The 26,387-nt window shown below is 41.8% G+C and overlaps 2 protein-coding genes across 3 annotated transcripts; both read right to left on the bottom strand.

Moving 5' to 3' along the window:
• Positions 1 to 1,019: 1,019 nt before the first annotated feature.
• Positions 1,020 to 13,379, bottom strand: trim46b (tripartite motif containing 46b). Its single transcript, XM_041956031.1, has 12 exons — positions 13,292 to 13,379; positions 10,276 to 10,537; positions 9,842 to 10,031; positions 9,097 to 9,295; positions 8,553 to 8,699; positions 8,149 to 8,244; positions 7,367 to 7,620; positions 5,897 to 6,018; positions 5,324 to 5,662; positions 3,510 to 3,739; positions 2,722 to 2,789; positions 1,020 to 2,148 (listed from the first exon to the last, which is right to left on the bottom strand). The coding sequence occupies exons 1-12, from the start codon at positions 13,349 to 13,351 to the stop codon at positions 1,707 to 1,709; spliced, it is 2,409 nt and encodes an 802-aa protein (XP_041811965.1). The 5' UTR covers positions 13,352 to 13,379; the 3' UTR covers positions 1,020 to 1,706.
• Positions 13,380 to 15,748: 2,369 nt separating this feature from the next.
• LOC121620092 (major histocompatibility complex class I-related gene protein-like) lies at positions 15,749 to 26,024 on the bottom strand. 2 transcript variants are annotated; one of them, XM_041956032.1, is made up of 10 exons: positions 25,889 to 26,024; positions 23,444 to 23,710; positions 22,031 to 22,309; positions 21,526 to 21,822; positions 20,902 to 21,003; positions 20,682 to 20,699; positions 16,740 to 20,263; positions 16,531 to 16,565; positions 16,206 to 16,357; positions 15,749 to 15,983 (listed from the first exon to the last, which is right to left on the bottom strand). In XM_041956032.1, exons 1-7 carry the CDS (start codon positions 25,935 to 25,937, stop codon positions 20,214 to 20,216), a joined length of 1,062 nt encoding a protein of 353 aa, XP_041811966.1. In that variant the 5' UTR covers positions 25,938 to 26,024; the 3' UTR covers positions 15,749 to 15,983; positions 16,206 to 16,357; positions 16,531 to 16,565; positions 16,740 to 20,213. The 2 variants fall into 2 exon arrangements, with proteins under 2 accessions (XP_041811966.1, XP_041811967.1); XM_041956033.1 differs by lacking the exon at positions 16,531 to 16,565.
• Between the last annotated feature and the right edge of the window lie 363 nt (positions 26,025 to 26,387).

The raw sequence follows: 26,387 nt of genomic DNA, 5'->3' as shown, positions 1-26,387 counted from the left end.
CTTTTTATTGCATGTGTGTAAACAATAAAGTTTGATTTACTGGTTCCTATACAGCCCCTTATACATACAAACCCATACATAAATCTAAGAGACCACTTGGCAGTAAATGCTATACTGTACGGTTCAGAACTTGGCATGAATTGTCTAGTTTCACTTTATGATGACTGTCCAGATCAGCCAACATGTGCAAAGGTTTGTGTGCTGTTATATTAGTTATTTGTGGTCATGGCTATCAGGGACCAATCAAAGTGTGGCAATGCATATATTGCATATATTGCATATAAGGGCTGAAAGAGTAAAAAAAATGAAATTGAAAGCAAAGCTGGAAACTTTCTTGAGAAGATAATAACAAAAAAGGCAGGTGATATATCCATAAAAGCAAATCTATAAATAATATAAATGATTTTTCCAATTTTTAAAAGCACATTTTAAAATACACATTTGCCAGTATCTTATAACGAAGGACTATTTGCATGGAAAAAAGGTTGAATTATTCATCTTTCTGTATAAAAATACTCTGACCCTTGCAATAGCTGCAGTGTGTGCAGAGGAGGCAATGGAGTGGTTTCTGGTGTGCTGCGGTGTCTTGCTGCACCCTAGTGGTGAAACAACAGAAAAGATTCATCCTCACATTGAGGTGGGTAATTATAAACCTTTGAAAAACCAGATGAAGCAGAACTCTAACAGAAACAACAACAAAAGGAAACAGAAGGTGTTTTTTGTATTTTAAACAATTAGCATTTATTCTGTGTTTATTTCCTTAATCCATTTTTCTTTTGCAAACATTCTGCCAGCAGGTGAAGTTTACATGAATTTAATCTGCGCATCGTTTCATAAGAAGCTCATTAACTTACAATCAAGCAAGGTTCAAAAAAATCAAAACTGCTGTTTGCGAGAAAACAACTTTTTACTGGCAGCCAGTGAATCAACGCTGTTATCAGTCAAACCACACGTGTGCCCATGCACATAGGGAAGTAAACAAGCACATGCACACTCACTCACACGCACACACGCACACACGGACATCGCCCTCGTGTATTTAAAATACAAAATAGCAATGCACAAACAGAACTGCGGAAACTAGTGATTAGCTGTGCTGCAGAGGTATAATTGGAGCTTCTAATTACAGTATCGCCTCATTGTTCCTCTCTACCTCTAATTTACCACAATGACATCCCAGAAAAACAATAACTTTGGTTGGGCTCATAATTGGTGAACGACTAGAAAGTTTTCACCAACAGCAGAGAACTCTGTGTGGTTAAGTTTAGTTATAGATGCAATAAAATAGCTGAGGCCTTTTTTTTTTCTCACATAATGTTCATATCTCTAAAACATAAGCTTAAGATTTTAGCATAAAGGACATGAAGTGATCTCTACAGGGAGGACAAACTTTGTGGTGCTGTATCTACATTAGCTTTATAAATTTATGCAATATAGCCTGGCTACAAGTGCAAGCATCAAAGATATAATTACATGTTAAGTGCTGGATACACCAGACACTACTTAAGCAATAATTCTTGCAAAACTGCATATAACAAAAATGTAAAAAACTTAATTACATTGCATATTTGTCGCTATACAAACATTTTCTTATACAAAGAAAATTAAATACAAAACAAAATCGCTGAGATATCTAACTTTTCGCTCTAGCTGAGTAAATACTTCACAATTACCAATTACATTCCAAATTACCATATGACCTCAGATCAGTTGTTATTCAAATTAGAGACACGGGTTTGAATCGTTACCCTTCTGACCGGAGTCTGATCCGCATTTCGATTGGCTACCAGCTCCTGCAGCTGCAGCGCTCCTCCACCAATGAAGCAGAAAGCCGGGCACACGGGGCCGGAGCAGTCCACGTGACCTTCCCACAGGGGTCGCAGAGAGTGGGCATCGTAGAAGGTGACGCGACCCTTCTCAAAGTCAAGGCACACACCAAGCCGGGGAGGCAGCGGGTAGGTGAGGCCTGTGGGTGAGGAGGGGCCGTTGCTGATGGGCTCTCGGATGCCGTTCCCCTGGTTGCCGTGGTGATGGTAGCTGTGCTGGGGCAAGTAGATCTTACCCATGCCCATAGTGAGGAAGCAGAATGGTGGAGCAGAGTCCAGGGCATCCTCAGCCCCGCTGTCATGACCACTGTCTGGGTCATAGCTAGAGAGAGAGTGCAGAAAAATCCCCTCCTGATTTTGCTTTTGCTTATTTTTATCTATTATTATATACAGTGGCAGATGAGTATTCACATCCTTTACTTATGTAAAAGTACCAATACAACAATGCACCACTATAGTACTATTTGAACAGAAGTACAGAAGTATTAACAGCTAAATTTACTTAAAGCATCAAAAGTAAAAGAGCTTGTTCTGCAGAGAAATAGCCCCTTATTTCACTTTATACTAGAACTTTGGGCCTCAAATAGTTATCTAAATGACCATCTTAAGAGTTTAGAGGGGAAATGTCTCTTTGATGACACTGCTAAAAGCTTATAGACACATGAAATGTGAATGTTTTTGATGCAAAACCTTAATATGAAAAATAAGGAGTACGTAGAGCTGTCAAATAAATACTAAGGAATAGAAAGTAGACTATCTATCCCTCTGAAATGTTGTGGAGAAATAGAAGCAGCCCAGTAAAACACCTTCAAATTGCACTTAAGTACAGTGCTTGAATACATCTCCATACTTACTTTCCCCTTCTGATTAAATACTGCTTCTTCCAGCTACTCACCGAGGACTGGCCATGTCTTGTGGAAGGTGAAACCACTCCTGCAGTTTGGATTCCAGACCAACTCCCACCTGTTCATAAAGAAAAAAAAATGTAATTAACTTTTCTTGTAACAAGACTTCACACAGTGATAATCCTTTCTCTGGTGATTATTAATTAAACAAACCACTATGTTCAAATGTTTCTAATACTACTAATAGTACTAAAAATGCAAATTGCACTATGTGCATGTTAAGATGCACATGGGTATTATGTAATGCACATTGAAGTACTGTATGTGTATGTAGACAATATAAACAAAAAATTAAGTATACTCTCAACACCCATCTCACTTCCCATGATTCTTTACAAACTCATCAGTCTGGGGACATAACTGAAGGCCAAAGGTTCATGATTAGGTGCTTTATTTGTCGTCTTGATGAGTTTTCTGGATTTGTGTTGCTCTCACTGATCTGAAGAGGGCACGGTTCAGCTGGAAAAAGGTGATGTTGCTTTTGACTGATGTTACCGTCAACTGGCAAACCTGTTCAAACCGCGCCCACATATCCTGATAAGGTAGATCAGCTGAGTTAAATCTTCATAAATAGCACTTAAGGATATTTAGTTTAAAACTTTAATTGTGCTTGTTGCTTATCTAGCCAGAAATATTGATAGTTAGCAAATCATTTTTGACAAAACAAGCCTTTCTGTCTGATCAGGGCATACAGCATTCCACATACTGGACAGTATGCACTAAAAGTGTGTGTGTATCCAGCACATAAAATATGCCCAAACTACTAGAATTATGTTACCTTCACTAGGTAAGACCCAGGCTCCACTGAGCATGCCCAGTAGTGTCGTCCCTGTGTAATAGCCACATCGCCCACCAGGAGGTCCGAGGTCAGGTGACAGGAAGTGAGGGCGTGGTCAGCGGCCTGCAACAGAGAGAGACCGGGGACGCTGCGAGCACAGCGCTGCTCTTTACTGACCACCAGCCGGTCGGCATGGAGACCCCAGCGGGAGTCCAGGTAGAAGTTGAGCACTGGGAGGGGGGGGCACAGCAGAGAAAAGGGAAGGGAGGAGAAGTAGATGTGAGGGTAGAGGGAAGACAAAGAAACAGGTGCATTCAAAAATGATATATAGGGGTTTTAGAGGCGACAGGAGAGGTTTAGGAGGCAACAGAGGGGAAGTGTTACAGATTTACAGTCAGAAAGCAGCAAGGAGAAGAGAAATGAGGACAATACGAAGCAATTAAAGGAAAGGAGAGACTAAGGGGAGAGGAACGGAGAGCAGGCATGCACCTCCTCCCACCAGCACTGGGAGAGAAAAGGCCACCGATCTATAAACTGATGACTCAGGGAGTAAAATACAGAAGGTATCACAAAGAAGCTCTGGCTGTGGGGAGTGCAGATTTTTCCAAAGGAAGAACAATTTACAGAGGGAACATACGCAGTAACAGGAAGGAAAAACAGCCTACAGGGACACAAGTAATTCACCAATCACTCAACTCGACCATTAAAGAGCCCTGGATCTGAATCCGATCCATGTTGTTAAGCCTCACGTCTTAACAAACTGCAAACCTCACCGGCACAGGGACAGATCTCATTATAGAGCAGGAGGTTGAGGGGTGAGTGGGTGTCTAGATGGGGCCGGGTGGGGGAAGAACAGAGGATGCATGGGATGACCACAAAGAGAAAGAGGGGAAGAGATAATTATGTTGCATGGGGTGCAGAGGGGTGGTCAACAGCTATGAGTGCACTTCTTACGTTCTGTAGGAGGCATGTAGGTTGGCAGTGTGGAAGCAGCGCAGGAGAGGATGACAAGTACGAAGCTGTGAAATGGAGATAATGCACAAGAGGAAGATGAGGAAATACAGAGCAAGAAGGTGAGGATGTGATGGAAGAGGTGAAAAAAAATCAGAAAAAGAAGATGGGAATGGGCAGAAAGGAAAGAGAATGAATTATTAACTGCTCACCATGGTCATCATCCTAATGCTTTTACTGAGTCTGATAAATAATAGTAGGTGTGGGGAGATGAATGGCTCCTGGATGACAGCAACTGCAGCGTGCTGCGTGGACCTAATGGGATTTTCTTTTGTCGCTGTCGCACACTTATCTCTGATTTAAGTGGCTTTAAGTCATTAACCAAAAATAGTAGAAAGTATGAAAGAGACACTTTATGCGGGTGGAGGATGATCCGTCTGACATTCTGTTCTTTATCACAGAACAACTTGAAGGATAATGGCAGTCTATTGTGTACTGTTAGGTCTTATTTTTACAGTTTTCGGCCATTTTTCCGAAGATTCCTGAGGAAAGGGTATACATCGACATTGCTATAAAGAGGTCCAATGAGGGGCGAAACTAGGCCTGTTATCTATGCCTCACCACGAGGATGCAGACAACAATGTCATGCCTCAGACGGCCAGTTCTGACAATATACTTCTCCCTTATTTTTTAATTTTGACTTCTTCTCCTTTGCAAATGTTTAATGTTTTGCATGCATGAGTCATAATCATGAATCAAGGTGTGTTTGTTTACCCACAAGCCGTTAAATTCCTAGTTGTTTGGGTGCAGTTCCCCCCCGTGGCAAAGTCTGTTTACTGGAAAAGTTGTGTGTGTACTCTCACCAGGTGCAGGCGGGGTGTGCAGGTACACCTCCTCACTGTACTCCCCGTAGCCCGCCTTGTTGCAGCCTCTCACACGCAGCACGTACACGCTGTCCATCTCCAACCTGTCGATCACAGCGCTGCTCCCACCCACTTCATCCAATCGCTGCCAGCCCCAGCGGGCAGCAGCCAATCCTCCTCTGATCCCACCTCTAGAGGCTCCTCCTGGAACTACACCCCGACGGCGATACTCGACAGAGAAGTTCCAGGCCGGTGCAGAGTCCTGGGGGAGTCGCCAGCACAGGAAGAGCTGATCGTAGGCCAGGGTGCGCTGGGTATCGATCACTGGAGCCAGGGGAGCTGTGACAAACATGGTCATAGTTGTGTATGAAGTATGGTCATCTACACTTCTATCACTAGCTAACATGCACTTATACTTCACGGCACCTCTGCTTCATTAGACAGCATAAGTGAGATAAGCTCATCAAAAACCCCTGTCTTTCTATCCTCCTCTTTGCTTCCTTCCTTCCTAACACCGTCACCTTCTTCAGCCTTACCCTTCCTCCCCCCTTCCTCTCACCACCCCACTCTCACCCTGGATGAAGTTCAACTCTGTCAGGAGTTTGAGTTCTTTGGAGACGTCCAGCTGGAAGTGTCTGAAGGATGGATCAGCATCCAGAGTGAAATGCTGGAGATTCTCAATGGCTTTGCTCAGCCTGGTGCAGTGACAAACAGAAAGCAGCGTCAGAGGAATAAAGGAGGAACAATGTTCTCATGATGCTTGCATCCAGATGGGTGAGGGGGTGAGACAGGTTGATGAGGAGGGAGGGGTGTATGATCATTTTTAAAAGGGAAAGTTGGCGTCATTCTGTTTTTCTTATTGCCAACAAATTTCATGAAAGGACCAAAACTTTGTTAATCTGTTAATACCCCGCGTGTCTGTGTCACTCAGCTTCAACCATTCAGTTCAGGTTGGACGGGCCACAAAAATATTGCTTTATTTGTAAAAATGAAGTGAAGTAATTTCAGTTGGGGACAGTAGTTTTTAGCCAATGTTACTCAAAGAGAGGTAAATTCTCCAGTTCTTGGGGACTATTTTCTGCTGTGGATTAATACACATTTGGTGCACTAGTGAGTATTTATGGGAATAGGACAGTGTACTGTATGTAGGATTGACTATACCACGTCATGCGTTCTTGATTTCAAGAGGTGTAAGACTACCTGTTTTGAAAATATACAGTAGGCCTACATCTCAGCATTTCATTCATTCCATTAAATGAAACTAAATTACATTTTTAATTATTTCTTTAAGATATGAACTCAATATAATCTCACAGGATAAGAAGAGCTGAACACAAGCTACATTCACAGAGCCTTCATTCTGCTAAATGGCCCTCATATCAGGGAGGGAAATAAACAGCCTATAAGCCTATTAAGTATGTATGATTGTATAAAAAGTTCCTAAAAATATGAGGAAAACTCTGAATGCAGCATTCAGAGAAAATAATCTGCTAATATACAGTATATAATCCACTAAAATGAAAGAACATCCAGTGTAATGTTATGACTTACTGATGTGTTTTTAATAGCTTTTGACAGCAGTGGAGGTCTATGGCACAGACAGGCTTGGCTTTGCAAACAACACTTGTTATCGGGATCAATTCAGTGCTGCTTTTGGTCTTTTTATGCAATTTAATAAGAAAAATGTAGAATATCATCATCTAATATGATTATTTCTGTTGTTTGCCCTTTTGCAAACTATTTTCTGGACAGGACAATGAACTTGCAAAAAAAAGAATGTACCAAATAGTAATAGTAAATTAATAATCTCCAATTGCCAAGAGCAAATCAAGTTTTATATACAATCTAGTGGCCTTTAATCTATCATGAACAATGCAGGGATGAATGCAGAACAACAGCTAACTGAATTCTTTTCTATTTGAAGTTTGTTTTCTGCAGAAACTGTAGGTGTGAGCAAAACCTGTTCCAAAAGCAATGAAGTAAGAAATTCTGATCTGTTCAATCAAAACAGAGGGCGATGCCAAAGACAAGCCTGTCAACAACCTGTTGTGAGTCTGGCGGGCGGCCTGTACAAAGCAGGGCTGGTCTGTTTCTTTCAGCAGCTCCTGGCTGAATGCCATGAGCCCGGCGTGTTCCATCAAGCCCCGTCTCTCTGCCACCTGAGCAGCCAATGCCTCGCCTCTTTTCTGCCGCGCCGCCTCCAGAGCCTGGGTGAGCGAAGAGTGGCGCTCAGCGAGAGCGGCCGTCAGATCCCTGATGCTCTGAGCCAGCTGCTCTCTGGCTGCCACGCTGTTTACCTGGAGAGGAGCAATGTGGACGAACAAGTTTTAGGGCAGGGAAACGCCCAGCTAGCACAATAACACCTTCATGCCAGATTGACAGAAACCACAATGTACCAAGTGTTCAAAGCACACATTAAAAACAACCTATAGTCACAGTGCAAACAGACAGTACTGTGTGAAAAGCAAGTTGGGTGCTAAGGTTGTTGGGCTGCTTTTATTTGTTTATCCAATATGCGGATTCCAGGTCACACCAGAACACAGTGCTATGAAGCATTACTTAAATGTGGGTGCTTCACAGCTTCATTGTTGATAAATACAATAATAAAGACTTTAAAAATGACCTTATATCTGCTTACAACTACACTATAGTGTGTTATAACCAATTTATTAATTATCTACAGTGTATATGAATGACTGTGAGCAAACACAAGTTGACTGTCTGTCAATGAAGCTGGAAAAAATCAGCTTTTTGATGGTATTTAGCTGCTGACTGGTGTTAATTCCATGTTCAGCAGCGCTTTGTCAGCCCAAAGTATTAATCACCTCAGTCTGAGTGATGGAACTCTCCAGCTGGGTAATCTGACCCAGAACTGTGTCCTGGTTGGCCAGAATGTAGTTCATCTCCTTCGTAATCTTCTCCTATTAAAAAAAACAACAATGTAAACACGACACACGAACGGCAATCACACACATCACAGGGCTTAAGAGGCTCAACTTTAAAGGTAGAGAGGCAAATAAAACTGAGATGTCTTCCTTTACTTGGGTAAAAGTATCATTTTAAACAATTTAAACACAGTCATGTACAAGTGGTGAGCATAAAACAAAAGACTTTGCCTTAAAACGCACTGGAACGTGTGTTTTCCTGAACTGTCCTATACATTAAACCTTTCATTTTGCAGGACATTTATAGAAACCCGGTCCAGACCAGGTTAGATTCAGAGTCGTACTTTCAGGGCTTGGTATGCATGGGCCACTGGCAGGATTTTGTGTCCGGTGTGAACGCGGCGCAGTTTGCAGAGAGGGCAGAGCAGCCGCTGACAGGACCTACAATAGAACTGCAGTTTCTCCTGGTCGTGCTCCGGACATGTCAGAACCTAAGGACGGGAGCAAAATGGAATATAAACTTATATATCTGAAGCACAATTTACCTCAGAGGAGAGAAAGAGGAGATCATTATGAGCTTTTGGGTTGCCAGGTTGTGAAAAATCATCCTCCTTCAGGTTGATGCTTGCTTCAGATAAATGGTGAATGGCTGCATTTATACATACAACATTGTTATTATAGCTGAGCTGTAAAGCATTATTTGAGAATTTATTAAGCATTAATAAAGAAATTAGCTGTGATGTATATATTCTTTATAAAGGATGGCTGCTTTAATCTTTGTAGATTCAATATGTTTAATCATATTTTTTGAAAGGTGGTATGAAAATGTAGGTGATGACATCTTATTATTAAATATGTACATCAATAGTAATAGTCCCAATGTCCAACCTTTGGTCTGAAGTTGAGTGTAGGCTGGATATGTTCATGTTGTGCCCGTGGCGTCCCCCACGGGTGATACAGCTTGAAACACTCGTTACAGAAATTGGCTCTGCAGTCGGCGCAGCCCTTTGTGGCCTCCAGAGCTTGCGGAGGCTTACAGAACTGGCACATCACAGCCACACTGCCCAGACTCACTGTGTGTCTGTACCTGGTAGGGGTGTGGACAGCAGCAGGGGAGGGCAGAAGAGGGAGATCGCTTAAGCATGTAATGTTTTATCAAGTGAGAGTCAAAAGCATAAAACAAATATGGACGTGACCAAATGAAAGGTTGTAAAAACACAGTGAGAGAGTGAGACAAACAGTATTGAGTAGCTGATAAAGTGACCATGAAGCTGCTATGGAGGCACACAGTGGGCCATGGCAGCTACAGTGTGTTGCAGTGTACGCTCTGCAGGATTCTTCACCAGCTCAGCTGCTGCTGAAGAACTGGACAAATTCCCACACCTTCTGTTGTTCCAGGCCCAAGACAGCTATTCATGTGCATTTGGCCCCAAACCTCAGCAGCACTGACGGACAGTATCAGGACAGCATCACTGTATGCATATCTTTGCTTTTTCTCACTGTTTTTGGTTCAAAAGTGTGTGTATGTGTTTGCGTGTGTGTGTGTGTGTGTGTGTGTGTGTGTGTGTGTGTGTGTGTGTGTGTGTGTGTGTGTGTGTGTGTGTGTGTGTGTGTGTGGGTGGGTGGTACCTACCTCTCCACTATACGCTCCAAGGTGAGGTTGCGCAGACAGTCGGTGAGGCCCTTCTCTCCCAGCTCCACATCTCGGCCACAGGGGACACAGGGGAACATCATCACCAGGGGCGGGCCCTCTTTGCGCCGTCGCCCTGGATACGTCCCATATCCCGGAGACCGGGGCATGGATGGGGAAGGCGGGTGGGGACCTTAAAGAAGAAGAAAGGCCAGTTACGAGCAGAGGGAGACAGAAAATGACAGGAGATGATCTCTTTTCCCAACATAAATCTGGCATGTTGATCATGGTCTGACACTGAAATCAAGGGAAGGGTTTAACTAACATGCAATCATGTAACCCCACCCAAGGAATCTGTTATCCACACAAGACATAGCTAGCTACTCCCCTTCTCTCCCCCTCAACAGATTAAAACAATATGAAGAGGTATTCCAAACCTGCACGCAGCACACGGTCAATAGGCCGCTGCTCAGCTTTAGGTGTAGGCCTGCGGGCCTGGCGGGGTGAGCGGGTGTTGGGTGTGGAGGCTGGGGAGTTTGGCTCCGGGGGAAGCTCCGGAAGCGGGTAGCCGCTTGCGACTAAGACCTCCGAGGCACACATGAGGCAGACGCTGTGCTGGCATGGCAGGACCACGGGCTGTTTGACTATGTCCTTACACACAGGACAATGCAGCTCACGCTCCAGGCTCTTCATGTTAGACTGTCAGAGGCAAAGAAGGCAGGGCTTATGATCTGCAACATTACTTCACCTTTCATGCAGAGAGAGGAGTTGAGTATTCAACAATTTCTCAACCAGAATTAGTTTGTTTGTTATAATAACATTTCAAGAGGAACAAATGTGCACAATTAGCCTTTAATCCCTGCAGGAAGGGATATTTTCTGATACTAAAACAATACCTTATCAAGACCTTACTATAAGACATATAAACATGTTTTACAAAAGTAGGTCAAACTTTCAAATGTTACATTTTAAAGCAAATGCAAGCAGCCATAAAGGATCTTAATCGTCTAATATTTGCAACGTGACAAATCTGACCAGACACTCAAAGCCATGTACCGGACTTGAGAGTTTTTGATTATTAGTGCTATGGACACATTTCGGTCTGTAGCTAAAAAGCACTGAGGTTATCCAGCCCTACTCTCTACAGAGGAGGCACAGCGTCATAGGGCATAAAGAGACTGGACTTCCAGAGAGCCAGGGCAATGTGAAGAGCTGTCAAAGACAGGCGACATAGGCCATGACTCTTGTTAAATATGGATAAAGACCAGGCATTAATTATTCAACCACTGCACAGAGTGCACCCCTGACATTGCAGCCATGCATATGAACATGTGCTCTTTAGCCAGTAAGGTTTTGTGACATAGTGAGATGGTCCAGTGTTTGCCTGATTTTTTGACATACAGTATTTTTCAATCAGCACCTCAACACACAGACACAGTGGATTACACCTACAGAGCTTTCAGGTCATCACTTTTCCTACATGATATACAGATTTCTGGATCTGTTCCTTTGTATTTAAGGGAGTGCAAGTGTATGTCATTGCTACATTCAGTCTACGGAACCACAGTGGGGGGGGTTGAAAAGCTGTTGGTGTGTCACGGTCCAGCTCAAGGACATTGATTTGACAAATAAGGGCACACTGGCTGTTGCAGAAACCTGTGACTTCACAGCTACAGTCAGCCTTAGCACAGATTTCCCTGCCTCGTACATTATTGTCAGAGGGTCCTGCTCCTTTATCCATTTCCCCTCCACTGGGATGTGTGATAATCAGTTTTTTGTGTTGAGCCAGTATTTGTTAGTGCAGCACAGGAGGCGTATGTTGTATTTTCAGTCATGCTGCTAGTCAGGATGGCCTGCTTTGGTGTGCTTCACGGATGTCCTTGACACACAAGCTCAACCTGCAGCCCAAACTGTGGCAGGGCCAGCGCCAGTACATCTACATCGCCGACACGATGAGTTAACTTCAAAACCAGGACGGGAATAACTGACTGACTGTGCTGCATAGGGGGTTTGGGGATTTTGTCACCATGATTTGATGTGATGCAGCATCGGGGCAGCTTATCACAGCACGCCAGAAACCACTGTCACAGTCACCGGGTCTAGACTCTAGGCCATGTGGACGCTGAATCAGTGGGGATAATATCTATGAATTCTTGCATGTCCACCTGATGTTAAGAACTCACACAGTATAACACAGCTGAAAGACAAACCTCACAAACACTTATGTCCACTGATGAAAGCAGTATCCCCCCCTAGGTTACATATCAAATACAATACAGCTGCAGACACGTGCCCCATATGAGAGAGAATCAGGCTGCTGCGAAAAAAACACGAGACCCATATTGAAGCGTTATATTGGAATTACTGGTTTAATCAAAATAACCTACTTTCTCCTTCAGTCCACCTCAGTCTCTCTGTGTCATTCTCCAATGTCAACCCCGGCCTGCCTTTCTCTCCTCCTCTTAGCCTATCGCAGTTTCAGGCTTTCGCGATTCCAGCCGGCTATATTCCCGCACCACGACAGACTGTGGGCCTGTCGCATCCACCTCGAATGAATAGTGCGCACTGCTAATGCTGAGCCCGGCGTGGTGGAGGCGCAAAACGGGCGCTGCGACAGCGCATCCTTACCTTCACCTGGAATCTAGGCGCCATGGCGGTAGACTACGTGTATATTTCCAGCATCAGGACAGCGCTGCCTCTTGAAAAGAGGGGAGGGGTTTGAGGCATCGCATCGCGAGCAATAAGCACCCTTCGCCGGTGAGATCGCGGCCGGAGGAGAGAATTGTGATGTCTGATGTGGTACGTGCACGAGTCGAGACCTCCAGACCTCTATTGTAACCATCCCTGCAAATTGCTCATATGTTTTAACCCCATAGCGGCCGTTGCTACAAGCAGCACCCACACGCACTTTTTTTATGCCTTGCCTCAGCATCAGCAGCCGAAAGCCCTGCATCCCGTCTCCATGGAAACGACCATCCCGTGAGCCCCAAAAAAGAAACGTGTCACATCATTCTGCACCTACGCTGTTTTGCCATTTGATAATGTTTGCAAAATGCCTGATACATTATCAAAGAAAGAGCGCATTTTCTTCCAATTCTGAGGAGGCATTTAGCTTGAATCTGGTGTACCGAGGCATTTTAGGACCTCTATTAGCACCAGTGAAGCATAATGAACCTTGCGCTTTTGATTTTTCAGAGCAAAGATGCGAGAATAGCTAGTATTTCATCGGCTAATATACGCTATTTATTGAATTTTATTTCAGCGGCCTTTTATCTGGGTGCAGAAAACATGAGGGCACGCTTTACGGAAATGGGACGTACCATCCTCTCCGTTAATTCGGCTCTCCCCTTTAAAATAGGCTACAGTCTGTAGTCGTCGTGCAAATGAAAAAGAAATACCCCAATTTATGTGCATCTACCGACAACACAAGCACAGACACAGACATATACTCACACTGATACGAGCCAATGCTTCCATCGTCGATGTGGCTGTTTTTAAATCCATCCCAGCCATTTTACGAAAATAGGCATGTTTTCATCATCTGGATATAACTCGCGATGTATCGAGACCAAACGCCATCTGGTGCATATTAAAAACTCAAATATGTGCAACCTTCTATTTTCTTTTTTATGATTTTCTCAAAAGAAACTCGATCTGGACAGCGCGCAAAACCAAAAGGCTGACGGGCCAAGCATCACCTTCCCAGTAGCCGTAGAAGAATGAAGACATCGATTTCTAAATGTGTCGTTAACGCCGGTGTATATCCACACGAACAGATGCCTGTGGCTTTTATTCCTCACCCAGACATGCCGCCCCCCCACCCTTCCCCATCCCCGCACCGGATGCCTTCAAATGATGTGGCACACAGCGGGGTGAAAGCTTCATCTCATAGGAGAGGAACGCGCTGTGGATCCTCTATTATAAAACAAATGGGGATCTCTAATCAAGGGTTCTGCGGACGAACATCCTGGACCGTTTACAGCAATCTGCAGGCTGTGCAGACATTTTCACGACCCTCATGCATAATGCTTATGTATAGCTGTATAGCCATAACGGCTGGCAAATGTCTCAGGTGCATGTGAGCATGATATCTGGCTCCTGGTGTTGATCTGTGCCTCGGATAACACGGAATGTCACTGAGACTGCAGGCCTAGTCTACACTTCCTCAGCATGCAGAATGGCTCCAGTGAAAGTGTTCTATCTTATCATATTACTATGATTGTTGCTGTTGATAAAACAGCATGCAAGCAATGTTTTAATGCTGTTAAACTGGTATGCAGTCGTATCCTATAAAATGATAACATGGGAAAATCTTAATCTGCAGTTAGTAACTAAAGATGTCAAATAAATGTAGTGGAGTACGCTACAATATTGGCCCTGTATGTAGCATGCATGTAGCAGAGTTGCAGTATTGAGTATAAAATGAGAATACGCAAGTGAAGTAGTAGTATTTTGAAACTGTTCTTGAGTAAAGGACAAAGCGGAGGTGGAATGTAACAAAGTGCGTTTTCTCTAGAACCATTTTCAAACTTTTTACTTCACCACATCTCAGAGGCAATTATCATACTTTTTACTCCACTACATTTGTCTGACAGCTTGAGATATTAGTTACTTTTCAGATTACAATTTCCCAGACACTTCCTGTCCAATGAAAACCACATATATCCAAATTTGGGGATTCTAGATTTGAATTTTTCTCATAAACCGAAGATCTAAGCAACCCTTTCTTCCCAACCCTGTCTCATATAATTTGCGCTTGTACATAAGTTGTGCTGTCAAATGAAATGGCAGCCTGAAAACACGCTCTTGGATTAGCTGTGAAACGCATCATCACAGATCTGAAAACAGGCTGTTTTTCTGAGCTCATGAAACCTTTTACAGACACGTGGTTCTCACAGGACAAGAACATGACAAACAAACGATGATCTCATAGAATATGATGCAATGCTGTAGGTTAAACTGCCCAGCAGTGTATGACGTACTTAAAATGAGCACAAGCTTAAACATCTAAAGCAGTAAAATGCAACATGGACATTAATGCAGCAGTTACATTCATCCAAAAACATCAAAAAATAGTAAAACACTGACAGGGGACGTTTTTCTGCAAACACGTTTGATAAGTAGGCCTAATTTTTGCTGATAATACTGACATACTTTTACTAAAGTAAAGAACCGGAATGCTTCTTCCACTTCTCATAAGAACTGGCATTATTATTTTGCTTAATTCAGTTATGTGTTCAGAACTTCAGAACTTCAAAAACCATCCCCTCACACATCAGCACGGTCCTGTTGGTACAGGTAGCATTTGAACAATGATATAATAAAGAGCTGCTGCTACATGTCATGGCCTGCTCTCAGTCCCATCTGGATTTGTTGTTTTATGGGTTTTTGTTTGCACCCTGTTTCCCTCCTGTGCTCCTCCCCAGTCTGTTTTTACCTCCACACCTTCTCTGCCCTGCCCTGCTTTCCCCGGCCAATCAGCTCCTTGCCTAATCTGCTGTTTCTTTCACCTCATTCCCCTCACCTGAGTTTATTCCACCCATCTCTCCACCTGCACCCCCTCCCTTCATTAGCTTAGTTTGTATTTCAGTCTACTTTTCAGTTCAGTCTTTCTCAAGTCGTCTGCTTTGTTTGCCTGCTTCTGTCCCTGTTTTGTTGTTGTTGTTTCCTGCATTTCAGTGCACCTGCTCTCATTGTGATAGTGTATTCTGCCAGGAAGTACTGAATAAAATGTGATGTAATAGTAATTCCAGGAGATGTAATACTTGCTGGTTTTCCAGTATATTTTCATACTGTAGTTGGCATGAATGTGAAAAAGGTTTTAAATTACATTTAATGTGGTAGTAAAATGTCTTAAAAGTCCCTATTTAACACAGGTCGTGCTTAAAAATAACATAAAAACAAGCAAGATTGGAACAGAAGACTTTTATTGTTGTCATATTGTAATATGAAGCCACATAGGTCAGATGTCTTTATTTGCAGTTTTACACGTTCATTATTGTTTCTGTTGCTCAGATATCATCATTTCTTGCAAGACATCATAGCTTTGCATGGCATAACAGGCAACCATTAAGCAAAACTCCGGGAAATCCACAAACCCATCCGAGTTCAGGTCCACCCGCTTGAATACTTCCTCTGTGTTTCCCTGCGTAGATGGAATGCAAACATAAGTGCATGTGGTTGTTCATGAAGTCATCTGCTGCTTTCTATCATGTACTAAAGGAACTATATTAATAACCCACTATATATATATATATATATATATATATATATATATATATATATATATATATATATATATAGTGGCACAAGGTAAATCTTTTATTGTAGCTACTTGCAGTGTTACAGAGTACATGATTGTCCTCACGCTGAAATGAGGCAGTTCGTCTTTCACTAATTCTTTAAACCTCTCTTTGGTCAGTTTTTCCTCCACTCCTCTTTTTGAACAGAAGGTACCCAACATTGCGACCACAGCCATTTCCAAAGAGCTTGGTTGGTCCATTTTCAGAGTGTCGAGATCTAGGTAGATAATACTAACATCAATTAAAAGAACAATGATAATCGTCACAGTATTATTAGAATAATAACAGGAAGAGGAAGGAGAACAGGAATGCAGACAAACTGAATTGGCTGTAAACATCCAAAGATCTGGATCTAGATTTTTCGCATTTCTCTTAAAGATTTTTACATACTTCAGAAGGTAAGGCAGCCTCAATGATGCAAGTACCTGCAATCAGAAAACATGCAATTAAAGGTATTTATCAAATCTCAGTTTAACATCGGCAGTAATTCTTCAAATATAAGACCTTGAGTTTAAGTCCTAAAGAGCTACTGTGCAAGCTATTTAATCGCAGCAACATCTGTATGCATTTATTCTTATTCTGTTCCACCCTGTTCCTACCTGGATTCCAGACGTGAGTCCACACAGTGAAGAGAAGACAGCCTGCAAGGGCTTAAATAAAGAAGCACGTCGGAGACACTCCCTTGCACTGACACATTCCACCCTTTGTGGCACCCTGCCTAGCAAATATTTGTGGTTAAGAAAAGTACAGAGAAACCTTGATACTGCAGACTGCTAAACAGTCATTAAGTGACCAATATCTACACCAGCGAGCTAGATTTTAATTTTATTATCTTAATTTGTTAAGATTGTGATGGTTCCCTAATATCAGAACACACAAAACAAGATATTGAGGCAAAGCACAGCATTGCCAGCAGGGTGGGGTACCTTAAGGTTTGAAATCTATGTCAGCATACGTGTTTGCAGATGTACCTGCATTTTAACATTCATCAATTCAACTGTAGCTACAATTTAGAACTATATTTCCAGATGGAACAAAATGAGGTGATTAAGTGGGTGAGAGTGCAAAGATACGCTGGCAGACAATAACACTACATGAACAAGAAATGTATATAGAGAGAGGATTTTAGCAGCTGCTGAATGATATTGAGTATTCTATTTCTTTTAATGGCTTGATGAGCAATAGACGGTGAGCACAACCCATCACTTGAACGTGATAAATGATGCCAAATCAGCAAATCCAACTGAGCCACAGCAGACAGATAAAGACATTGCATTGATTTTATTTCAAATCATACGCTGCAGTATCAGAGCCAGGCTGCACAGCGTGTAGAAACTAGAATAAGAAAGTATGTGCTTTGTGTATGGAGTGCAAAAAAAGTAAAAAAGAAAAAACCTGTCAGTCCACTGGTCCAACCCAGTTACGTGGGAGTTGTTTGGTTTCGACACAAAGGGACAAGATACAGACATAACCACACAAAGCTCAGGAGCTTAATGAAAAGGTTGTCATTAGTTGTGAGTATGGATTTCACAGAGAGCTAGTTGGGCAAGAAATATGGACTATGGAGTTATTTTTATGCTTTAACCAGGCGTTTTTATCATGTTATCACGATTTTTAGAGAGAGGGTGAGTTACTATATGTGGTGCTAAATAAAAAAAAACATCAATATGTCACTGGTTGCCAGATTTGTCTTTCTCCGTTACTTCTGACAATTGAATTCTTAGTTCTGATGGATCAGTTGATTGGTTATTTTCAAGATGATTAGCCTATATGACTGTATGCTCTAGGTAGTTCGAAATACATTATGTGAGTGAAGTCAGACAATATGCCGAATTTTTGCAAACCTCGCGCATGTCCCTGGAGGGTATCAACTGGAAAATCAACGCCCTGGCAAACAAGGATCACATTATAAAAAAGCATCTCAAAGATGCAGTTTATTTCTTGGAAACTAATCAAGGTATGAAAAACAGAGAGGTGTATGGCGTGATTAATTTATATATATAGATATAGATATATATATATGTGTGTGTGTGTGTGTGCGTGTGCGTGTGGCAGCGTTGATCATAAATTAATCCTGCAGCTTAATCACATCACTGAATAGGGGAAAAACACTCAGAACCCGCACTTTCACCCGATTCAATTGAGATTCATTGTGATTTTAAAAAATTAATTTTTTTCAGGCCATAGGCGGAAACAAATTATGCACTTTCATGTATATTATATTGGTCATAGTTTTAAAAAACAGTACACAGCACGTAAACAACAAACTTTCTGAATTAAACTTAATTACATATAGTCACATTTAATAAAAAAAAAATTGATTGCTTAATTAATGCTATTATATACACACTAATTCACTTTTTGGGCACAAATAAACACACGTAGGTGCCTGTGCGTGGCAGCATTAATCAATCATCATCATCATTAATTAATCCCGCAGCCCAATCATATCACTAAATGTATTGGGGAAAAACACTCAGGACCAGCATTTGTTGTGGCTGCTGCCCCATTTGCCGCAGCACGCCCGTGGAAGCTGCCACAGACAGTGGCAGATGCCGTGGCAGAAAAGTGTTTCTGCAGAACGTCATGATGTAACAGTGAAGCTGACCTTTGACTGTTTGGATAGAAAATGTCATCAGGTCATCATTTTATCCTCTGAGACGTTGAGGGAAATTTTGTCATAATTTGCAGATGAATTCTTAAGTTATGGTTAAAAAAAAATAAATAAATAACTAATCAGTTCAACCTTCATTCCATGAGAGCGATTGTACAGGCAGATGGACGGATGTGCAGACAACCCGAAAACATAACGCCTCTGACCACAGCTTTTTACCAGCACGAAGGCATAAAAATGATGAAACACCAGAGTTCATCATGTGAACCAGTCACCTGCAAATTAATCATCTTCTCTCATAAAGAATGTGAAAACTCTCCCAGTTAAATTATCAGTATGAACAACAAGAAACTGCTTCAATAATGCAAAAAAATGAAAAGGTACAAGACTTAGTAGAACCCCATTTCCAAAAAAGTAGGGGCACTGTGTATTAAAACTCCATCTTTAATCGAAAATAGCACAAAGACAACACATTAAATGTTGAAACTGAGAGATGAATCCTCATTTAGAATATGTTGCGGGTAACACATATAAAAAAAAGATAGAACAGTGGCAACAAAAGGCTGGAGAATGCAAACAGAAAACACCTGTTGAAACATCTCACAGGTAATTAAGTTAACTGGCAACAGGTGAGGGACATGATTGGGTATAAAAAGAGCCCAGAGAGGCAGAGTCTTTCTGATGGGGAGGAAATTGTTTCCTAACCAGCGTATGAATTCTTGAGCCATGGCCAAATATGTGCTTTGTGTGGTCACAGTGACCTTTGACCCCCAAAATCTTATCAGTTCATCCTTGAGTTCAAGTGAACATTTGTGCTAAATTTGAAGAAACTCCCTCCAGGTGTTCCTGAGATATTTCGCTCACAAAAATGCAACAGACGATCCAGAAAGCAGCCTCTGGCTGCAGCTGCTGTGTAATTAGGTCGGGAGTTTGGAGTCCTCTTGCTGTCACCATTAGCAGAGGTCTATTACCAATGAAACATAAAATCTTAAACATTTCAGCTTTAAGTTGAACTCTTGTTGCTGATCTCACATCACTAACTCGCACAGAAAGTCGTGTATCTGAGAAAAGCAGCGTTTCTCTCTTGCATTTGTTTTCGGAGTTTGTGTGTTTTTGACTTTGCACTGCTTCTGTATTTGCATCGTTGTTGCTTTTAACGTATTTGTTTTGTCTTTCTGCTGCGCATTTTTTTTCATTTGCAGCACATTTTCGTTGTTTTTGTTTTGGAATTGGCATGGCTGAAGCTGGGCTTTTGCAGCACGTTTGATCTTGTCGGCCACCGTACTTAAAGGCCCTAAAAACATATTTCCTCACTTCTCTTGTACATATGTGTGTTGCTGCCAGAGTGGATGAAAGACGCTCTGCTGTGTTTTTTTTTCTCCAAGTGAGGCACTTCAAGCTCTAAACACTGAAGTGTATGTCACACAAGAGAGCCAATAAAAACAAATGTGCTTGTAAATCAGGTGTCTGGATTCAGTCTCTCCGCGAGCTCAGAGCTGTTGTCAGGAGCTGTAAGGAAGAACACACTGTCAGTCCTCTTATCCTGCGCTGGTCTGCCTTTAATAAACAGCACGTATGGAAATTCAATCATCTGCCTTTGCCGTCACATAAATATTCATTCTTACTCATTCTTCTAATTCATTCTTAAACCTTTTCTTTCAGATTTTTGGGGGTTTTATTCCTCTCAGTTTTATTTCCAACATGCTATTTATTATCCCCCTCTGATTCCACGTCTTATCAAACAGTCATCGTCTCTGCTATTCCTTTTTGTGGAGAACAATCAGTGATCAGTGGGATCATTTACAAGCTTCAGATGTTTGACCCGAGGATGAAATTTAACTTTACTTCACTCATTTTTCCAGTAACACATCCTGATACGAGTGCATGTCAGACCAGATGAAACAGAATAAAAACATGTTCTACTCACGGCATTGAGGGAATTTGGCTGAAACAAGAAGAGAAAACAAATAATTTCAGCTGTCACAAATAAATATCTACCGCTTTACGCTTTTCTTATTGCACTGCATTCATCATGCTACAATCTTCCTTGTGGTTGCTTCAAAACAGGAATTAAGGCTTGTTTTCCCTTTCTTAACTCAAAGTAAAAAGAATGTAAGCACTTTTTTTCTCCACGTTCCTCGGGTTACCTTTCTTCTTCCTATAAACGATGAACGCAGCAGCAGCCATCAGGACGGCGACCAGAACAGCCACTCCAGCAGTGATGGGAACAGTCATGTCAGAAGGCCTCTCTGTTCAACAAAAAACAACCCAAAAACTGAGACCATATAGACAAAGCAGGTCAGGACAGACGTACATCCAACCGCCTGTTTATTAATGCCCGCTGAACACACATTCGAGCAGTTATAACTTAATGACATGTGACGTCGGTTTGTCCTGTGACGTGTTGCTTGAATTACGGACAAAAACATGAAAATCACATTTTTGCTTCGAGCTTAAGTTTTTCCTGAGTGGCTTTGACGTGAAATTTGCAAACCATCATAGACCTTCAAAGAACTGGAGAGTAGGAGAGTCCAAAATGAAGCAAGCTATAATGTTAGTTGTTAACTGCTCTATGGAAAGGCATGATTAGCAATCAGCAATGAGACAGGAGTTGGTGGTATTGTTGAAATATGTTTAAAATTAGTCTATTTGTCCATGTGGAAGCATGGACAGGGGACACAAACAGTCCCATCCAGCACCAAAATGGTGAAAAACTGTGAACTGCAGGACAACAAAGTTTTCATATGTATCACTTCTGAGCTCAGTCTCACTTTCATTGCTCCTGATCTCTGCTTTGTCCAGTCTGGTGACGACATCGTCCTTCACACCAGAGAGATGAAACACACATTCGTACTTCCCCCAGCCTTCAGACGCTGAAGGTTTCAGGTCAGCGCTCATCTGGAAGGTTCCATCATGGTTGGGGAGGATCTCTCCGAGGTCCACGCCCTCGTGAAGCTCCTCTCCATCTTTCCTCCAGATGAGTGAGGCTCTGTCAGGGTAGAAACCTGAAGCGTGGCAGCTGACTGGAGAGGAGGGAGTCTTCTGGAGGAGAGACACTGAGGGGAGCTCTGCAGAGAGAGAGAGAACTCATGCTCACTGTGCACTGACTGTCACAGCCTCAGTTTTGATGGAAAGTCATGTCTGATGAGGACCAGAACAGAAAACGATCAGAAAGAAGTCAGACTGATGGAGTGATAAAACAATGGCAGGTCAGTCTGAGCTGGCTGTATGAACATTGTTGTGTCCATGAAACTACATCAGGTCATGCGATTCTACCTGTTCTCTGTAGAAACCTCTTCCCATAGGCCAAATACTTCTTCAGGAACGCAGGACAAATCCGAGTGAGGTAATTCTCATTGTATGTGATTCCAGCTTTCTCAGCATCCCATCTCAGTTTAATGACGAAAGCCTGCGGGTTCGGAGCAATCCATGTCAGCGTCTTCAGGTCCAATGATATGAAGTCTTCTCCATCATAACCGTACTGCATTAAACCATTGACCTCTCCGGTCTCATCATCCCACTCACAACCACTCAATCTCTGGAAAATGTGGACGCCTGAGAGACAGAGACTGTGATTAATAATGATGGACAGATGAAAATCTCCAGTGGAGAGATGATCATCTTATGATTCAAGAGAAGAGGGCACTTTTCTTTATATGAACTGGGCAGTAATGATAGCATTGTTCTGTAAATTCCATAAGATTATATAAGTGTTCTTGTACTCTGTGCACATCAAACCATTCTGTACAAAGTTATACCAGTGTGGGTCGACCCTCGGCTCAGGGTTTAACATGCAGACCATGAACTGCTGAAGGGGAAAGGGAATAGTGTGGATAGTAGGTGTGTCACAGCATAGTCAACTAGTTGATTATTAGGCTGATCAATACCCCAAAAACAAAGAATCCAAACCTGACTAATTCCTCTACTGAACATAACTGTGTTTCACAAATAAAAGAGACACTCAACAGACAACGGACAGCTTAAATAGCTTCGTTAGGACTGCAAACTAATTGTGTGACCACTGACTAATCAGTAATAAAGGATCACCCTTAAGATCATCCTACAATGGCCAATGAACAGGTTTCATTCAGATGTCCCTTTACTGCCATCTGGTGTCAGGTCCAAATAGTGAATCAATGATGGCCACAAACAGTGCTGTGCCAAGCTTCATATTGCATGTAATGGAGTTTACACTGGATTTAACTACATACTTGTGATTGATCCCTGTATCTAGAACCAAAGGGTGTTCTTACCCTTGATTCCTTAACAATGAGGTCCCAGCTGTGCAGTAACACTACCCTTGTGTGTATTAATACATTGAACCTTTACACTTTAAAAGCTCTGCTGAAGGCAGAAACAATTTCTATTGTGATGTGAGCCAAATGAACACGTGAAATGTGAGTATTATGACATGATAACTTGTAATGTGCTACCTTTTTCAGATTCTTTGGAACATGCTCACTGAATTTTGGGTTTTGCATTCCGCAGAGGGCCTCGTGGCTGATGCCAAACCTCCTTTTACAAAACAAACCGCAGCAAGCTGCAACTAACTTTGCAACAAAGATCGTCTTTTTTAAAGCAGGATGTGCAGTGGATGTGCTTCCAGGTCAGCAAGTAGCTTTATTTATAAAACACTTTTCATACAAGAATTGCAGTTCGAAGTGCTTTGGTAGTAAAAAGTGAACATACCTCCAGTTTGGTTTAAACGCTGCATCAAACTCTCAGTGGAATCCTTGAAGCTGTGCTGGTTACCCAAACACTTGCCAGTGTACCACTCCAAGTGCTGAGGATTGTCTTTCATTAATTTTTCCATCCAGTCCATTTTTGCCTGTGGTACGAGTCTGCTGCTGTCACAGTAACCAATCTGAACTTCATCAACCACTGCGACGGCCACAAACTCTGGGATGCTTCTGACTCCGTAGGACGAAGTGAGCATGTATTTCACAGAGTGCTTCACTGGAGGACAAACACATTTCTGAGTTAGGCTGCTTCGTTTTCACACTTTACACAACACTGCACCACACTGTGGCATCTTCCTGCCATTACACAAAACACCTTTTATTTATGTTGAGCTTGGCCTCTTTCTTTTTGCTGTGCAACTTACTCATGTAGAATAGGTTGCAAAAAAATCAATTGAATTAATGGTTTTAATGCGATGAAGGCAGTCTGTGATTAATGGGTGGTCCCGGTCTCCAGTTTGAGATGTACAGGGTACGATTTATGCACCCATAACCCATAAATGTGGTATTTATCTGACCTGCTTTTATCATATCAACTCTTGCGGGTCCTGAGGTCCTCCGGCACTGGACTTTTAATCATTCCTAGAGTTAATACAAAAACCCACGGGGAGGCTGCATTCAGCCATTACGGCCCTCGACTATGGAATAGCCTGCCGGAGAGCATCAGGACTGCAGAGACTGTTGATGTTTTTAAAAGGAGGCTCAAGACTCACCTTTTTAGTTTGGCTTTTAACTGATCTCTTTTAAACCTTTAATTCTTCTATTATTTTTATTTTTATTATTACTTATTTTTATTATTTTTACTTCTTATATTTCTTATGACTTGTTCTTGGTTATGCACTTTATCAGAATTACATCTTAAAATCTTACTATTATTTATTATTTACTATTTATTAGTTATTTATTTGTCTATTTCATCTCTACATTTTTAACTTTCTTAAAGCTTTTAATTTTTATGCATTATACCTGCTTTTATCTTTATTTATTTATTTATTTTCTTTAGTCTTTTAGTTTTTAGCTTCAGTGTTTCCTCATGTGGGGGCCTCCACACTTGGATGTATGCCGGTCTGCCCACGGGGGCCGTTGCCTTGGAGGCCGCCTGGGCCCGAGGGACTGGGGTGGCTCTGCATTAAGTGAGGAGTCTGCCCCCGTCCATCGGCGTCTGGGTGGTCTCTGTGGCGGCGCTCCCGGTGGCCGCAGGCTGTGGCGCTTCTAGGTGTGGATGGCTCCTATAGGTGTTTCCCCACATGGTTCCTCAGTGCCCTGCTATGTCTCAGCACTGTGTGTGTGTGTGTGTGTATGTGTGTGTGTGTTTTGTGAGTGTGTGTGTGAGCGCATGTGTGTATATCTGGAAGCAGGATATTGTTTGTCATATTATGCTTTTATTCTCTCTGTTGTTGTATTCTTTCATTTTGTGAAGCACTTTGTGTTGCATTTTAAATGGATGAAAAGTGCTATATAAATAAAGTTTGATTCATTGATTGATTGATTGATTAATTAGCCTCTGACATGGCACCAGACTCTACAGGTCATTTATTTAGCTTTGCTTAAGTCATTTGGAATACGACCCTGTCTGTCCTCAGAAAGCCTAAAGGCATATTCTTCATTTACACAAAAACAATTTCCTGCTTAAATAAAATATTTTGCCAAGTCAAGGGAAATTTTTCATTTTTGCTGCTTACATTGGCATTAATATGTACATAGAAGAATACCTAGATATGACTCTGAGTATTATTTACAGTAACTGAAGTATTGTAAATAATAAAGGCAACTGACTAATAATGGAGACACGTTCACTCGTCGGCCCTGCAGGAAGTATTTAGATCCTTCACTTAAGTCCTAATACCACACTCAAAATACCTCACTGAAGTCTTGCTTTCAGTATTATCAGCACAATGTACTCAAAGTAAAAGTGAAAATACTTGTTGTGTAAAAAAATGTTCCATGTCAGTGTTTTACTGTTATATCTGATGGTTTCAGATTAATATTTCTGCTGCTTTAATGTGTATTTTGCATTTTACTGCTGTAGACGTTGAAGCTGCTGAGCAAATTAAGTTGTATAAAATTGAAATACTTAAGTACAAGTCCCTCGAATTTGTATTTAAGTACTGGATCTGAGTAAATATACCAAGTTACATTCCACTACTGGTTACTGCAGCTATGCTATGTTGTGCACATTTCAGCTTTCACCAGGACATGAAAACCACTAGCACTGCTCTGACTATATTATCATTATTATCATTTTTAACTCAGACTGTGTGTGTATTTGCTGTATTTAGGATAAACGGAAGACGGAGCGAGTTGTTTCACTTTCTTTTTAAGGCGCCTCTCTCGTGTCGATCGCACCTGAACCATAAACCATCCACAATGATGTAAATGTAACATTTGATCTTACCTGGAAATGCAACGTGGCACAAGAGAGGCAACAGCATCAAGTTGTTCATGTTTTAGTTAAAAGTACATTTTATCCTTGTCCGCACTGTCTTCTTGTCTGCTGAACCGGATGGGACGCTTCCCTCCGTTACTCGCCTTTTAGCGCCACACAGCGGGCAAGAAAAACACCTGATGACTGCTGCTCCAGCGCTGGTTATTGATGTGCTGTCGCACCAGAATGTAACTGACAGAAACAAGATCAATCGAAAATTGAAACATGTTATATAAGTGTGACTAAAAGAACAGATCAGACATGAAATCAGCAGTGGGGGAATGTAACTAATTACATTTACTCAATTGCATTGAAGTCCAGTATTTCCATTTTCTGCTACTTTATACTTATCTTACTACATTTTTCAGGCAAATATTGTAGCCTTTTTTATTTCACTACATTTATCTGATAACTTTTGTTTCTCAGTCCCTTACAGATTCAGATTATTAATCTAAAATGTAAATAAACT

Source organism: Chelmon rostratus, chromosome 16 (genome assembly GCF_017976325.1).
Source record: "Chelmon rostratus isolate fCheRos1 chromosome 16, fCheRos1.pri, whole genome shotgun sequence".
NCBI classification, from domain to species: Eukaryota; Metazoa; Chordata; class Actinopteri; order Chaetodontiformes; family Chaetodontidae; genus Chelmon; species Chelmon rostratus.
The sequence above is the reverse complement of the archived record's forward strand: the minus strand, read 5'-3'. Positions and strand labels throughout refer to the sequence as shown.

What these genes read in the sequence shown, in the direction of transcription:
- trim46b (XM_041956031.1), bottom strand. Translation starts at nt 13,351, where the DNA reads ATGGCTGGGATGGATTTAAAAACAGCCACATCGACGATGGAAGCATTG. An exon ending in TGACCGTGTGCTGCGTGCAG is followed by an intron (nt 10,032 to 10,275) that starts GTTTGGAATACC and finishes TTCTTCTTTAAG; the next exon opens with GTCCCCACCCGCCTTCCCCA. An exon ending in ATGCATACCAAGCCCTGAAA is followed by an intron (nt 8,245 to 8,552) that starts GTACGACTCTGA and finishes TTTTTTTAATAG; the next exon opens with GAGAAGATTACGAAGGAGAT.
- LOC121620092 (XM_041956032.1), bottom strand. Translation starts at nt 25,937, where the DNA reads ATGAACAACTTGATGCTGTTGCCTCTCTTGTGCCACGTTGCATTTCCA. An exon ending in GTGCCACGTTGCATTTCCAG is followed by an intron (nt 23,711 to 25,888) that starts GTAAGATCAAAT and finishes TTTGTCCTCCAG; the next exon opens with TGAAGCACTCTGTGAAATAC. An exon ending in GCGTTTAAACCAAACTGGAG is followed by an intron (nt 22,310 to 23,443) that starts GTATGTTCACTT and finishes TCTGTCTCTCAG; the next exon opens with GCGTCCACATTTTCCAGAGA.